The sequence below is a fragment of the Danio aesculapii genome, chromosome 10, assembly GCF_903798145.1.
Source record: "Danio aesculapii chromosome 10, fDanAes4.1, whole genome shotgun sequence".
NCBI lineage: Eukaryota > Metazoa > Chordata > Actinopteri > Cypriniformes > Danionidae > Danio > Danio aesculapii.
The window spans coordinates 5,607,986-5,625,517 of NC_079444.1; the positions used below are offsets into that span (position 1 = coordinate 5,607,986).

Consider the following 17,532-nt stretch of genomic DNA (forward strand, 5'->3'; position numbering starts at 1 on the left):
ACGGTGGCAGCGGCTGGACTGGAGACCGTGGGTGACGTCAGGGGGGAACAGCTGGGCAGCGGTAGCCAATCGGAGCCACTGTATGGGTGGAAGAGGGAGAGAGCAAGCGAGCACAGAGGGAGAGAGAGAGGGAGAGAGAGACTAGTGAGGAAAAATAATAATAATAATTATGCCACACAGGAATGTACAGGAACATAACATAGCCATTTTGTTTTTCATTTTGTGCATTAACAGCATACCTGTTTTGGATTGATCTGTTTGTAGAGTTTACACAAGACAGATGACTATTTTAGAAGAGAAATCATGTGTTTTGACAGCTAGCATACATTGTAGGCTGCTTTACGCTTATTTTATGGTTTTTGCTAACTGATTGTTGCTCAACTTTGACAAAGTCTTCAAACATTACATTTACATTTACATTTAGTCATTTAGCAGACGCTTTTATCCAAAGCGACTTACAAATGAGGACAAGGAAGCAATTTACACATCTATAAGAGCAACAGTGAATAAGTGCTATAGACAAGTTTCAGGTGTGTAAAGGCTAAGAAGCAAAGCATTAGTAAAAATGGTTTTTTTTTTTTTTTTAGAGAGAGAGAGAGTACAGTTAGTGGTATAGCCAGAGAGGCAGTTGAAGATTAGGAAGGAAAGTGGAGACTAAACAGTTGCGTTTTTAGTCGTTTCTTGAAGACAGCAAGTGACTCTGCTGTTCTGATGTAGTTAGGGAGTTCATTCCACCAACTGGGCAGATTGAATGTGAGAGTTCGGGAAAGTGATTTCTTCCCTCTTTGGGATGGAACAACGAGGCGACGTTCATTCACAGAACGCAAGTTTCTGGAGGGTACATATATCTGCAGAAGTGAGAGCAGATATAAAGGAGCCAAGCTAACGGTCACTTTGTAAGCAAACATCAGAGCTTTGAATTTGATGCGGGCAGCAACTGGCAGCCAGTGCAAACGGGTGAGTAGCGGAGTGACATGTGCTCTTTTGGGTTCATCATAGACCACTCGTGCTGCTGCGTTCTGAAGCAGCTGAAGAGGTTTGATAGAACTAGCTGGTAGCCCGGCTAGCAGAGAGTTGCAATAGTCCAGTTTGGAGAGAACAAGAGCTTGAACAATGAGTTGAGCTGTATGTTCAGATAGGAAGGGTCAGACCTTTCTGATAAACATCTGTGCTCCATTTTCACTGCTTTTTCTTCTAGTAGAGCTGTGAAGTAAAGTGAGTAGCTTCCAAGTTTAGCTAATTTTCATTGTTTTATAATCCGGAAACATAAATAACAGCTTGGGGAATGATTTTGTAACTAAAAATGAGTGTTAATATTGTACTTTTACAGTAAAATAAATTATTACTATTTAAAGTAATAATGATTTAGTGTAAAAAAAAAAGAAAAGATTTAGTTATTTCGGCTCTGTTCATTTTCAGTTGTGTTTGTAAAAAAGTATAAACCATAGTTTTCCTAAAAACCATAAAAGGAGAAGTGTTTCTAATTTTGATCTGTTTTTCGGCTGGTACTTACAATAATGTGTGTGGCTTTTGAAACTACTATGGCAATCGCATCTTACTCAAAATAATACAGAACGCCTGTGGGGTCTTAATGTCTTTAAATTGCCAAATTTAGGCCTAAAATTCACAAATTTTTTATTTTAAATGGGTCTTAATTTTCCTTTGTTCTTGTAAAGCTACCAAATTGATCAACGCACATCCAGTCACCAACAGTACATCTCAACAAAACTTTCAGCAAAATTCTATTTATAACTAATATTATAACAGTCTGTTGTGCAGTTTATCCAAGCTTTAAAGAGTTTTTTTAAGTTATGTTAAAAAATTGGCATGTATACAAATAGGGTCTGCTTAATTTAACACACTGTTTAACATATGAGGCTAAGAATTTACTCATTATAATGTGTTTTTTTATGGGACAAGTAATTTGTTTAGCCCTTTATAAGTCTGAAATTTAATTTCTCATTTCCTTAAAAAGCTCTTAAAATGTCTTGACTTGGTGAAACCTGCAGAAATCCTGTAAAACATAGTTGTTGTTTTTCCTACATATCGTTCAGCCCTAAAACTCTTAGTATATATTGTTTTGGGCAGATGCACTTCTCTACACAAGCACCGCATTTGTTTTAGAATGATTAATTGCAGTCATTTAGTGAAGCTGTATTTTTCATATCATAATTATTTTGCATTTCTAGTTTTAAACTTGTAGCTGTTTCAATAATGACTATATCGTTCACTGATTATAGGCAGCTGAAGGAGGAGCACAAGCTGCGCTCTCTAGAAGACGAGACCCTGTGGTTGAAGCTGCGATCGCTCACTCTGCGTCTGATTGGCTGTGTTTCTGGACTCACTCACTCGTCAACAGCACGCAACTCTGAAAAGACAACAGAAAACGGAGTCACAGCCAAACCATCTTCTCTACAATCTCTGCTCTCCCAGCTAGAAAACACACTAAACCAGACCTCGCAGTTCACGGAAAAACAGCTTCAGGTCAGAACCGTTACACACTTATTAGCAAATGCAGTTAAAGGGAAAGTTTAGCCAAATTTTACTCATCAAGTTTTCTTTATGTTAAACTATAATCTAAGCCAGGGGTCTCAAACTTCCAGCTTGCAGGCCATTTGTTACCCCTCCTCTGGCCATTTGCGGCCCCCTCCTCCCCCTATAATTTTGAGACCAGGCATGATCAAACTGTCTATACCAGATGTCCAATTGGACATTCTAGGTCGACACATTTATATTTACTGAATAACGAAGCACCACCTGAATGTTATTACTGCCAGGCTGCTCTGACCATAAAACATATTTTGTTGGAATGTGGAAGTTTTAATACCATTAGACAACATTTTTTAGGAGAGTACATTTTTATAAGGAGAGTACTTTGACGGACATTTTTAAAAAGGTACCACCAGGAAGAATCTTAAATTATTTATCAAAAATTGAACTGAAGAATCATATTTAACTTTATATAAATTTTTGTGTGAATTTTATCTATTTATATTTTATATATTTGTCTAAGTAGCGTTTTATTGTAATGCGAATTTGTTTTTATCATGTATTATATTATGTATATCCATTTTGCCATGAAATAAATAATAAATAATAAATCAAGATTTCTATCAAAAATATGCATTAGTAAAGTTTTACTGCTGGCTGAATTAAACATGAAAATGTCATGCAGGGTGTCTGCGGGATCTTAAAAATTATTAAAAGTTAATAAATCATTGTAGAGAAATTTAAGAGCCTTAAAAAGTATTAAGTCTCAAATGCTATTTTGCAAAGTATTACATTTTATATCATGCAATGTATGATTGTATGCTAAAGTTTGCCTGAATTAAATCTGCGAATATCACGATGCTGTGTAGTTAGGCAACACCATTATTTCTGCAGTTCTATAGGCGCCAACTTGCTGAATTAGCTAGATTTAATATATTTATGTTCGGTATGTGAATAATGTTTTAGTTTTGGATTCATTTCTTACATTTTAATTTCAGTATATTTACTAAATAAAAAAGTTTTCCCCACATTTAAAGCTGACAGGTGCTAACGCTAAATGATGCTCAACACACACAAATCTGTTCAAATCTCAAAAAAGTACTCGACGGTGTGTTGAACCTTTAAAGTAAATGTGAATATATACATTCTTTTCCCCTCTTTGTTCTAGTTTCTGTTAAACTTTTGGTTAAGCAACAATTGATTGAAACAGAATAACTATTATTATTATTATTATTATTATTATTATTATTATTATTATTATTATTCCCCACTGAGAAAACCAGCTTAAACCAGCTTAGGCTGGTTGGCTGGTTTTAGCTGGTCGACCAGCCTGGTTTTAGAGGGGTTTTGGCCATTTCCAGGCTGGTTTCCAGCCATTTCCAGCCTGGTCTTAGCTGGTCAGGCTGGAAAATGGCCAGGTAAAACCAGCTTGACCAGCCTAGCCAGGCTGAGAGCCCAGCCAAAACCAGCTATGTCCAGATTAAACCAGGCTGGTCAAGTTGGTTTTAGCTGGATTTAGCAGGTCATTTTCCAGCCTGATCAGCTAAGACCAGGCTGGAAATGGCTGGAAACCAGCCTGGAAATGGCCAAAACCCCTCTAAAACCAGGCTGGTCGACCAGCTAAAACCAGCCAACCAGCCTAGGCTGGTTTAAGATGGATTGTTCAGCAGGGTTATGCCTATTATTAAATTGTAGTATTTTCATAGCAGTTTAAACTACCCCTTCAGTATGTACAACAAGAAACAAGGAGCTTTGACTGCATGTACTGGGGAAGAATTTAATTCAATTCACTTTAGCGCTTTTACAATGTAGATTGTGTCAAAGCAGCTTCACATAGAAGATTATAGTAAATTGAAACAGTGTAGTTCAGTTTTCAGTGTTTAAGTGTTTAAATTATTTCAGGAATCCACTTTTTTCTTGTGCCTGAATGTTGAAACGGCCTTCCTGTGAATTATCAGTCACTGATATGGCCCACTGCCAAATCGAGTTTGAGACCCCTGATCTAACCTATTGAGTTGAAATCTTATAAAGTCTTACAAAGTTCTGTTATTTAACCAAATAATAAATAGTTAATATAAAGCAGTTTTTTTTTTCGGCCAAGTACATTCAGAATTTTTGGTTTTGGCCCAGAATTTATTTCTGAAATGTATTTTTAATTGTTATTCAACTTTTATTTAGGTTTTTGAATTGACGATGTTGGGTAAAATCCATTTGGTTGATTAGAAACCTGCACGCGTGTGTATGAAGAGTTCAGATGCAAAACCCTCTAAATCCATTTTCTATCAGGCTCCTCTGATTATGTTCAGAAGTTTCATTTTATCGATAATGATAAGCTTATTAGCTAGTAAATAATTTTTTTTATTATTTATTTTTTTTAAATGTCACTTTAGACAATTCTTTGGTTTTTAACAAGTTTGATTTTATTTTGCATCAAAATCCAGCTAAATCTACTTGTGCTTTTTTTTGCAAAAACCTCTAAATACACCTATAGGGACAAGACAGTGTATTTAGTTGAAAATCACTAAAGATGCGATTAGAAATTATTTTACCAAACATAAAACACATTACACAAACCACCTGAAGTTAAAAATACATAAATCTTTCAAGTAAGTGGCGGTTCATTCCGCTGTGGTAACCCCTGATAAACCAGGGACTAAGGAGAAGGAAAATGAATGAATGAAATCTGTCAAGTAAGTGCATTAATCAATAACATTATTAAATCTTGACATTAATTAAATCTTAACGATCTGTTGTCATTTCTGATATTTGGGATTTAGATTTATTGTAAGTAGAGCAATGTAAACATTGTAAACTAAGCCTCTTAGCTTCAAATAATGTAGTGTAAAAACATTATGAAACATCAATATCTGTGCATTGTCTATTAATAAAAAAGTAATATAATTTATTGAAGTAATATAACTATTTAAATAGCTTACATTAGCAAATAAAATATAAGGAAGGCCTACTGGACAAAAAAGGGAATGCCTCTCAGACACTTTTAGAAGCTGTCATTCATTCGTTCTCACCATACTCACGGTCTTGATCTGTTTTTCGTCTTTTGTTTATCCTCATAGCATGCATGTGGGATAAAAGAATGGCATCTAAACTTTCTTTCATGAAACGCAGTTGCCGTTTAATGTATAGTAAATCGGACTCGTTCAAAGAAGCGTCACTGTGCAAAAAACATTATGAATCCACGCTACACTTCCGGCTGTACACTTGTTTTATTTTTCTTATATGCACAGTTTTGAGGTAAGGGACGTTTTCATTTGCCATTCACTGACAGTCAGACAGGCTCATGCAGTTCATCAAACTCTTTGTTTTAGAATCTGAATCTTAATAAATCAGTCTCCTCATAAAAGCCGGCTCATCAGGGCGCCGTTACATTGAAAACATGTGATTCGATTCGCGCCTTCTGATTGGTTCTCGGGATATAGCGGCTTTTGCTGTCAAAGGGCAAGTGGCGTTTAGTGGCTTTTGCAAACAAATTGTTATTTCTGAATGCGCTGACACTGGGATTCGGATGAGTTGATGCAAAAATATTTGTTGATGGCGTGCTACGTGCCTAAAGCATTCACTCAATGTCATTAGCTCATTTTTGGCGGAAGTGGCGTTTAGCGGCTTTTGCATCTGAACTCTTCATTTATTTATTATTTATTGTTTGATTGTTGCATTTCAAATGTGAAAAGTTGGACATTAGTATTGTAGTTTCTTCAAATATTTAGAAATGTTATCCTAGAAAATGTGTTAATTGGAACAGAGTGAATGTGCTGAATTAACTCTTAATGTTTTGATTCGCAGCAGCAGCAGCAGTACCCGTTTCTGGGTCCCGTGTCATCTCGTTTGGCTCAGGCTGTGTCTAGTGGCTGCTGTCAATGTCAGCTGTCGTCTCTTCAGCTTCCTCTGCACCTGCAAGAGCTGGAAACTATCGGCCTAGGTGCGTTACTTCACTCTCGTTATGTACAGTTTTACATTACAGAAGAGCTTTAATGTAACCTTATATGTATGTCTTATTTTGCACAGGGATATTTCTAGCAATATCTAAATGTATGGGTCAAAAATGTCCCATTTTAAGCCAAAAAACATTTGAATAATAATTAAAGATCATGTTCCCTCAATACATTTAGGCAAGAGTCAATACATTTACTGATATTGCGATATTGAATTTTTCTGTGATAAATATTGCTAAATAGGTACAGTTTCACAAGATGGTTTGAATAGCTCTATTTGAGTGTTATCTGGGGAGTCTTAACAGTATTCAGGTACAGATATTGAATAATAGGGGAGGGACAAAATATCGTTATGCTGCTATATTGTGATATTTCCGGCCGTGAAACATTATCGATACTCTGACGCCAAGTATTGATATTTATCTGAATATACAAAAGATCTGAATTAGTTAATCAGTCTTATACTGACTGTAGCAGTTTACCGCTTTGGCTGCAGTACACCCAGTCACCACCACTATAATCAACAGTACATCAGAGACGCCACGGCATCAAAAACACTGACAGATGAGCCATTGCAGTGGTGAATAACTGAATCATTTATTGAAAATGGGACTAAAAATCAATATAGGTTGTACAAATAAATCTGAATATACAGTTAATGTTAGATTTCTACATTTAGCGTTACCTGCAACAGTAGTAGTAACTGAATATTTCACAGCACTGGATATTTAGGGACCGAGCACCAAACGGTGCAAGGCCCTATTGGAATTGCTCAGTTTATTATTATTATTATTATTATTATTATTATTATTATTATTATTATTATTATTCTCTGGAATGAATCGCCATTTTGAGGGTCTAAATGTGCCCGAAAACTCACGAAACTTTGCACACGCCCCAGAAGTGGCGAAGGTTTACGTTTGTTATAGGCTTTGGAAGTGGGCGTGGTAACATGACTCGACAGCGCCACCTATAAAAATTAAACGGACAGGCCTCCGAGCTAAGAATCACACACATGCACGAAAATTGGCACACACCTCAAACATGACAAAACCTACGAAAAAGTCTCTTGGAGCTGAATCTCAAACCCAGCAGGAAGTCGGATATTTTTAACTTCCTGCGGCGAAAAAGTGTTGTTTTTGCCATTTTCAATTTACGGTTTATTTTTATTCAGCTAATTATTTCTTCATTTTCATTTAAAAAAATTTTTAGTTTTAGCTTTTTAGTTTTGTTTGTTAAAACCAAAAGGCTCTTGCAGTATTGTTTTTGTAATAAATGTAAAACAAATTACATTTGTTTACTCTCCTTTTTGGCTGATCCGAAAAATGGTCTGACTGACTAAAAAACCATTATTCAATTCAATTCACCTTCATTTGTATAGCGCTTTTACAATGTAGATTGTGTCAAAGCAGCTTCACATAAAAGGTCATAGTAAATAGGAACAGTGTAGTTCAGTTTGTAGTGTTTAAGTTCAGTTCAGTTTAGCTCAGTTCAGTGTGGTTTAATAACTACTGGGAGTCCAAACACTGAAGAGCAAATCCAACGATGCGCAGCTCTACAGATCCCAAACCATGCAAGCCAGTGACGACAGCGGAGTGATCGAACCGTGAGATTTGTAATCCGTTACGCCACTATCAACTATAATTCAGATTTAACATTGAGGATTATTGAGGATAATATCGATACTGTAATGATATGTTGTGAAGCACAAATTTACTAGTGTAAATAAGTCAGAACTCAATTTCGAATGTAATGTGCATTGCTAAGAACTCAATTAGGAGAATTTTAAAGATAATTTTCTCAACGTGTGTGTTTATTTATTTTTGCACCTCCAGATTTTAAATATTCTAATAGTTGTGTCTCGATCAGATATTGTCGTATCCTAACACGCCACACATCAATGGAAAGCAAACTTTCAGATGCACAGCTCTTTAAAAATATGATGGTGAATTATATTTTAGAAATATATTAGAAATATGGTTTTGTGGTCTTTGGTCAAATATGAAGAGTACATCTGTTCAACAATCTTGTTTGACTTCAGACAGATATCGTCATATTTATTTTATTACCATCATGGAGTTGATAAAGAATTAAAAACAAAATATCTGCAAAATAATATTGTTATTGCGTGCGTATGACTGTGTGTGTGTATATAAAAAGCACCAAGCATGTTAATAAGTGTGTTGAAGTGCCCAAATGAGTACACCCTGACCCATTACTTAAAAATAACATCCATCTCGCTTCTAAATAAAGACTTGTTGTCTGATCCTATACAATCAGATATTTGTGCAAATCTGGTTTATTAGTTTTACATAAGATTAGTCAGTACCAAAGGCAAAATTGGAGCCATTCTTACAACAAAAAGGAAATTATAATGGAGGCAATACAAAATATTTGATTTAATAGAGTTTGTTGAAGGGGTACAATCTTTGTAGTGCCTCATTTGAGTTTGGTAACCAGATTCACTTACATTAATGAATATAAATGCTTAATAGAACTGTTGTTAAAGATGCAGCTAGTCTAAATTGACTGAGAAATGGGAAATTATTAACGTTCCAGGGTGTACTTACTGATACTGAGCACTATATATAGTGCTCAGCATAATTGAGTACACCCCATTTAGAAAATGAATATTCAGTGATTCTACCCAATATATTTGATGCATTTGAACAAAACAGATATATTTATTAAAATAACATTTTTGTCCCCAAATATCTTGAGAAATAGAAAGATAAAACATTTAAATTCAAGCGATATATTGCAAACAAAATTACAAATTACACAATTTCAGCTAAATTGTATATGTTTCTTGTTTCTCTTGATTTTTCCTTGTTGTTTTTTTTTTCCTCACATATATATTTGGGTTAACTAGTTTTTGGTTATCCGTAATCATAATTTTGTTGTCGCTGTTGTTATTGGATTAGCTCCAGCTTTGGTTTCAGTACTGACTAATCTAATGTATATGCACAAATATCTTCCTATTAAAATATGAATTAAAAGATAGATTTTTGGGGGGTGTACTTATATATGATGAGCGCTTGATATGATTATCATTCTAAAATGTATAATGCATATGCGGCGGTTTTAATGCTGTAATTTTTGTATTACAAATATTTTTTTTCTATTTTCAGATGAATCGACGGAACTTCAGACACAAATATCAAATCTTTTTAAGTCTTTAGCAGTACAACTTCAAGGTATGCCATCAATGCATCTCATTTAAATCTCCTTAACATTTAATATTTGTCATATTTTGCAAAAGGTTTCTCCATAGAAAGCTATTTATTTTTACAATGTCGACATGGGCAACAGTAGCTATATTTACATTTACTTTTATGTGCATTTTGGATGATCTCTTCACAAAAAATTACCAGGACCCACATAAATATTGAAAATGTGCATAAAAAAATACATGTGCACAACTGAGCGGGATAAAGTTTTTATTTACTAAGAAAAAATGTGCATCAACTACAATGGAAACACTATTACTTAATAAATTCTAGTATGCGGACCCAAACTTACAATAGTTGTCCATGCTCTTCTGATTGTTGCGCGTAAATGTAAAAGTGCTGTATGTAAGTGTTTGACTCTTCTAAAGCATAAAAATACCATAGTAAGTTTGCTGATATTTCAGAAACATGCTAAGCGAACATTCTTGTTTATCTGAAAGACAAGATAAAGTCAGATATTCTGCTTTGAAACTGTGCGTTACGTGCTGGAATGGCTTTGTTTTGGTCCCTTTAACCCGCCCAATGCCACTTTAGCCATTTATATATCAGCACCCCGGGTTGCCTTGTTGGAAAGCCACGTTTCATTCATTCATTCAGAAAGGCTCTCAAAGCATGTGTCCGTGACCGAAATGCGACCTCTGGTGGACAGTAGCAGACTTCAAAATGAGACGCAGATTCAGAGTTCCACATGAGCTGGTTATTAATTAGCAAGTAATATAAATATTACGAGCGTAAAGATTAGGTGAGCAGGTTATAGTGTAACCCTTTATCCTAACAACACACTGCGTGACGAGATTTGCAGTGATGAGCAATTTGGCTGTTTGCATCAGACGAAACATGACAGAAATGTAAATGCAGCCATTCAGAAGCACAGAATAGTGCACTCACTGCACTCCAGCTAAATGGTAAGCTTGATAATCTAATTAATACATATTAATCCTCTTAAACATTATTAAATATAGATGCTGAATCACTGATGTGTGTTGGTTTGCACTGATTCACAGTTCTGAAGTTCAATTTCAGACGGTTTATTTCATTTTCAAGATCTGAGGTGAACTATCTGCTGCTGCTTTCAGTAGTATGGCAATAAATGACATGTAAAATGGCATTCAAACTCCCATTATTAGCATTTAACATTGAATAAAGCACATGAGGTGTACCTGAGGTGATCATTGTTTATCCTGTTGTTCAGCTGTGAGAAATAAAGCCATTTCTAAAATATCAATTTCAGGTGTTGGTTAGGATAAAAACTCCTTTTAATATGGAAAATATTCTATCGCGGGTCGTTGCTTTTATATAGATCACAAATCAGCCTTTAGTCTCGATCTTCAGACTCGCTCCTGTTGGTCCTCAATCTGGCAACCTGCCTTTTGTGTTTGTTTGTCCTGAACCAGGAGTGCAATACCTAGTTCAACCACTGGGTGTCAAACTTACGTTCTGCACCTTTAATTAGCATCTTTGGATGGAAACACAGCTATTGAGAATAAAAGGAACTTAAAAATGAACACCCGTATCATGTCATATCCTGAAGTAAATGTTGCAGATTGATTTTATGTTGAAATTTTCCTTTCCCAGATATGTTGGAAAAATGTAAAGGCGATCTATTAGAGGTGAAAGACGGTCAAACCAAGACACAGCACTTTTTACTGGAGCATCTAGTCTACTTTGTTGAAGTGAGTTGTCCAGAATTAAGATTTAAAGAAAGTCCACAGGTCTCTTGAGCGGCTCACTCATTATTCACGGTGTCTTCCAGACTGTTTGTATCATCCTATGGATATCTAGTTACTGTGCAAGTGTCCTCCGGCCCTTAAAGTCCAGTTTACAGAAGAAGAAGAAAAAGAAAAAAGAAGCTAGCATCGTAACGGTAACGCTTCTGTTTCTCTGAGTTCGTGTTTATAAAGTGTAAAGTTAGAGAGAATTTGGGTCCCTCACTCTTATTTTTCTTTGTGTCTCCCAAACAGCCGGCGGTGATTTTGGCCTTTCAGGAGTTTAGCAGTGGCTTGCAGAGCCTCCTCAACCAGGCCCTGGAGCACATCAAGAGCCAGGAGATCAGCCTGACCGCACTGAAGCTGGAGGCCCTCAGTCTGGAGGGACAAACCCAAACCGAGGTGTGTGTGGGATCGCTCTCATCAAGCAGATTTTTTTGTTTTGTTTGTTTTCTCAAGGTTTGCACCTTTAGTAGACAGGACAGTGGAGAGAATAGACAAGAAAGTATAGGTCTGCAGTCCCGTTCCCGGAAGGTTTTATTCCGCTCCTGCTGTATATTAAGCCTTTGTTCACCTGCTGCCCAATTAGGGCGTACTCACACTATGCTATCCAAACCGTGCCCAGGCCCGTTCGATTAAGAAGTGTGAATGCTCTGAATTAGGCTCAGGCACGGTTCACTTGACCGGCCCTGGCCGGTTGGAAGAGGTGTGCCAGAGCCCGGTTCACTTGGGCTTTGGCGTGGTCTGCTTGTGTGTGAGTGCAAAGCGCCCCTGAGCCCGAAACTGAAAGCGAGACGTGACTTTTAAGGGACTGTTTCATATGGATTTATTAATAATTCTTACTGTTCAATGAACACACACTGTCGTACATTATTAAAGACGCAAACCCCTTACTGCACGACAGCTGCACCTTCAGCAAACCTCCTAATACCTGCAGCACGAGGACTTTATGATTGTTTTTGAGCGTCAACAGTGGCTGATCTGTTCGGCGAAATATTTGACTGCGTGTCGCTGCATATCAAACGACTTAAACGACGATAAAACTAAAGAAATCTCCACTGTGCTGAGCGAAAGCGCTTACTGAACAGCGTATCATCGATGAAGCAAGCGTGCTCAGGCCCGAATGTAATGTGAGTGCGGGCCATCGGGGGAGATGAGAGGGGAGACAAGCGTGCTTTGGCCCGGTTCAAGGCAACTGTACATAGTGTGAGTACACCCTTAGAACGCTACATTTAGATCTGGAAAACCTGGAGAAGTCATGGAATTTTGACATGGCATTTTCCAGGCCTGGAAAAGTTTTGGAAAAACAGAAAAACCCACAAAGTTTTGGAAAAGTCATAGAAATAGGATATCTGTATACTTGAATATCGGTTATTTACTACTTTTCTGTCCTTGGCCAATCACATACTCTCACTTTATTAGTGCTGTGTAAGACATTATCTAAATCACTTTTACATGGATAGAAATATACATTTAAACTAAATAGGTTGTTGCGTGTTTTACGATATGCTGTAATAAATTTCAACATGCATTGTCTTTTATTTGCTACTTGTATGTAGACATTGCATGAAAGTTTATTTAAAAGTCTTGGAAAAATCATGGAAAAAGTAATGGAATTTTAGTATAAAACTGTGTATGAACCCTGGATGAGACATGAGTGCCGCCTTAAACCTGAGGTGTGACTGCTGAAGGGTAAAACATTTGATTTATTTTATCGCAGTACACAAAGGGTTTTTTCCATTTGCATCTATGACACATGAAAAAGACTCGCCTGATGTGGGTCTCTTAACAGTAAACTGACTGTTTTCTAATGTAAGCTGAAGGATCGCGCATCTTCACTTTGCTCTCCTATGTTGGTAAAGCCCGCTTTCAGTACCGATATGCCGATGATGCACGCACAGACTGTGCGAATAAAAAGCACATGCAGAAAGCACTGGTCATGCGTTCAGCATGTGTAACAGTCGTGAGTACTGGCTGGACCGGTGCTCAATAAGGAAATCACAGATATGCTGTTCCCAAATAATGTCGGGACTCGGGAACGCTGTATTGGTAGACCACCCGCTTCTGTTCAAATTACACCAGAGTTACCGACCAATACAGCATTTTATTCTGAAATTTACTCCTGCTCCGCAAGAAATCTGGTTGGGTCCTGCAGCTCTACAGACCTCTACAGGAAAGCATTTCAAATTCACTTTTTTTTGTTACATACAGACTCGTAAACAATATGATATGCAGGGAAATGCTTACACCACTCATGACTTTGAAATAGTAACAATAACAAAATAAAATAATAATAATAATAACACGAGTCTAAATTGTGGAGAAACAAGTTATGCACTAGAAAATAAAAGCAAATATAAAATATAAAGACTTTCGATAAGATTATGTAAATGCTCTGTTTTATTTTTATTCTTTATTTTATTTAATTATATTTATTTTTTATTGTTATTTATTTTACATTTGAAATTATTTATTTATTTTCCTCTGCATTTTAATCACAAAACTTTATTATTATTTTTATTTTACATTTATTTTAATTCATTTTTTAATGGATAGGACAGTTGCGTGTATAGACATGAAATCATTTAATTTAATTGTATTCATTTTGCATTCATCCGAAAGACTGCGCTCACTGACAGTATAGCATTCCTTCACTTTACTGGTGCATTAGGACTCGCACAGACTGCAGGTTGAGCGCCTCCTGCTGGCCTCACTAACACCCAACTTGTGGTGGGCAAAGCGAGGCTTCACGAAACACTGAAACAGTCGAAGCAAATGTGTCGAAGCTTCAAAACGTTTCGAAACCCGCCTCTACAGTGACACCTAGTGGTCATTTTTTATGTATTTCTCTAGAAACCACTTCAGCAAAGAAACAGTTAAGCAAATTGAGGTATTAAACCCCACGTTGTAGAGTTGAAGCTTCAAGTGATTTAGTGAAGCGGTGAAAGTTCCTGACAAGCATGTAGAGATGATGGGTTTGAATCCAGGGTGATGCAGCTATAGATGTTGCTTTATAAATGCTCTGTTCTTGTAATGTGTTTTGTTTTAACATTGTTCTGACTTACGAATGAACACTTTGTGAATAAATATGTCTTGTTTTGGTCATAAAAGTAACATTAATATACATGAAGTCATCATTTTGAAGTATTTGTACAAGTCGGGATTCGAACTCTGGCCATTTGTAGCTCAGTTACTGTGTGCACACGCACGGTCCACTAGGCTACATGAGTTTTATTTCCGATCCTGTCAGTCAAATGCAGTTTCGCCAGGTCTCGAAACTGAAATGACCGATCCTTTGAATCACTTTAGTCACATGACCTGGTGTTTTGAATCACCTTAGCTACATGACCTGGGTGATTTGGGTCATGCTTCGGTGCTTCTGCGTTTCGAAACATTAATGCTTCAGGAACTCGACACTGTGTCGAAACGTCAGCCATCCCTACTTCCGGCAGCAACCTAGTTTTTCCCCATGTGGTCTCCCATCCAGGTATTGACCAGGCTCAGCCCTGCTTGGCTTCAGTGAGTAACCAGTTTTGGGCTGCAGGGTGATGTTTATATCTTCTAAATGCCAATTTTGTCATTGTTTTGGTGCGCACTTGATATCCTAAAAACGAATAATACTGATACTAACTGCTAATACTGGTCGCGTGAAATTAAAACAAAGTCTCGAGATTTTGTTGTGCTTGTTTTTGACTTTATTATTCTCTTCTCATCCAGGCGGAAGGGACCTTCACAAAGACTGCAATGGAAAAGGTGCAGAGCAGCTACCTGCGTTCACTGCAGGAGATCGGGGAACTGTTGAAGAAGAGAGCGGACTCGTTGAAATCCCTCAAAATCTGAGCGCTCCATCAATCCATCCATCCAGCATCCAGTCCAGTCCCCGACCCGCACGGCGTCTTCGCTCCCAAACTCAGTCTGTGAACTCCGCCGGTCTCTTCCTTCCTATTTATCCGTCTCATTACTCACGTACAGATAAACAGGCACACTGTAATAAAACAAACCCCAAAACTTCGGCTTCAGCACAAACCTCTGCAGTGCTCCGTGCGGCACTTTTAAGTGGAAACGTAAACGTCATATCCCTAGCGAAACCACATAGGCGAGCGAAATTAAGCAATTTTAGAAGTACTGCTATAAATTATTGTACATAGTGTGAAGATAAACCGATATCATCGAGAACTCCTTGGCGAATTAAAGTGAACTGCTTTGTCTTTTTTTTTTTTGTCGATGTCTTGCGTTATTGTCTCACTTCTTTCCCAGCCGTAAACCCCTCCTGACGATTTGGTGCCACTCTGTATCGCAAGTAGCCAACTTCCAGACTGACACACACTCTCTGCGACGCGTTTACACGGCCGTTCGCAATGCACAACCAGCCAAGAGCTAAGCTTTGAGTTTCCAGGAGATTTTGCGCAACTGTTCGGCGGCGGTGGGAGGAGTATCCAGATGCTTTGAGTGAATGTTTTTGGGTGCATCCATCGCGAATATTTGTTTGTATATTACAAATGACTTTACTTGAGCCGCAAGCATTCGAAATGTAGCTTTCCCGACGATTTGTTCGGAGTCATCGACATACGCTGAAGTCAAAAAGGCAAATACGTCAGTGTAGCATTGAATGCTACATGGGGAAGTTTGTGTTCGCATTAGATTGATCGTCAAAGACGTTTATTCCATCATGTTTCAAATTAATTTCATGCTTAAAGTGACGGATGAATCGTTTGGTTATAGGGCGAGTTGTTTACTTTAAAAAATAATAATAATAACAATTGTTGATTGCACTGATGTCCCTGAAATGATGAGGTTTTATTAATGTTGCATACCAAAAAACGTCTAAATTAGCCTTGCGTTAAAGTCACAGTAGAGGCAAAGGTAGGTTTTTATACGAATGAAATATGGTGATATCTACCAGGAAGTGCAACTTGTTTACAATGTTTCTGAGCGCCATTTTGAATTGTGTTTATAGTGTGTGTGTGTGTGTGTGTGTGTTATAAGGTGTGCTGCGATCTTTAAGCTTTCACTGCTTTATACCTGCTCGGGAGGGGGAAATATGCATTTCTCTTTTGTCAAGCTTTTTATTTTAATCCAACACAACGGGGGATACAAGGACTAGTTGTGCGAAGGAGCGGCTCTTCTGTTGCTCCAGGACTCATTTCACGTCATCGAGAGGAACACGCGCGCTTCTGGACTGAGGAGGTGCCTATAGAGGGGGTTGGAAGTGTCGACTGATGAATTCTTTTGTTAGGGAAATTGAGAAAATATAAACACTGGAATGTGAACAGGAGTTTTTTAAATAAAGGAGTAAATGTTCCTCCGGCTGTGTCTGCATTTGGTTTCTTGAGGGATGAAGAGTGACAAATACTGCTCGTTTAGTTCCTGTTTAATTCCGCATGCATAACTGTCTTGGTGGCGCCGTGGGTAGCACGATCGCCTCGCAGCAAGAAGGTTGCTGGTTTGAGTCCCGGCTGGCATTTCTGTGTGGAGTGTGCATGTTCTCTCCTTGTTGGCATGGGTTTCCTCCGGGCGCTCCGGTTTTCCCCCAGTCCAAACACATGCGCTATAGGGGAATTGGTTATGCTAAATTGTCTGTGGTGTATGTGTGTGAATGAGTGTATGGATGTTTCCCAAGTGATGGGTTGCAGCTGGAAGGGCATCCGCTGTGTAAAACATATGCTGGATAAGTTGGCGGTTCATTCCGCTGTGGTGACCCCTGATTAATAAAGGGACTAAACCGAAAGGAAAATGAATTATGAGGAAGAGTGTCTTGCAATGACATACTTGCTAATGCCCAACTCCTCCTAGATCATTTCTGTAATCAGTTTGAAGTGCTAGCCAAGTAAATAGCTATCAGCCGCATATCTCTGGCTATTACATTAACTCATAAACATTCAAAATTGTTTATGAATGCATTTGGGTTCTGTTCTGTTACCCCCATGTTTTTTCTTTCTCCCCAGAACAGAACATACCTGCCAACACTCCCGTTTTACCAGGGAGTCTCCTGCATTTCACACCCATCCCCCACCACCCTCCCGTTTTGTTATTTCTCCCCGAAAACTCCCGTAGTCTGATCCCAGACATTGGCTGTTTCTCAATATGCTTTCTTCAGTGATCTTGCGTCCTCGTGTTCTCATGTAACGTCATCATCAACCGCCAAAGTTAAATTTC

General features: G+C 37.8%; 1 protein-coding gene across 4 annotated transcripts in view; it reads left to right on the forward strand.

Moving 5' to 3' along the window:
- The window catches only part of naa25 (N-alpha-acetyltransferase 25, NatB auxiliary subunit), a 40,609-nt gene extending 23,932 nt beyond the window's left edge, over positions 1–16,677 (forward strand). Inside the window, exons 18-24 of one of the 4 annotated variants that reach the window (XM_056466596.1) lie at positions 2,241–2,484; positions 6,292–6,427; positions 9,572–9,637; positions 11,246–11,343; positions 11,424–11,534; positions 11,632–11,778; positions 15,094–16,677. In XM_056466596.1, coding sequence (XP_056322571.1) covers positions 2,241–2,484; positions 6,292–6,427; positions 9,572–9,637; positions 11,246–11,343; positions 11,424–11,534; positions 11,632–11,778; positions 15,094–15,216 — 925 coding nt within the window. In that variant the 3' untranslated portion in view covers positions 15,217–16,677. Of the gene's footprint in view, positions 1–2,240; positions 2,485–6,287; positions 6,428–9,571; positions 9,638–11,245; positions 11,344–11,423; positions 11,535–11,631; positions 11,779–15,093 lie in introns of all 4 variants that reach the window. The other 3 variants (XM_056466597.1, XM_056466598.1, XM_056466595.1) reach the window with 3 other exon arrangements.
- The last annotated feature ends 855 nt before the right edge of the window (positions 16,678–17,532 follow it).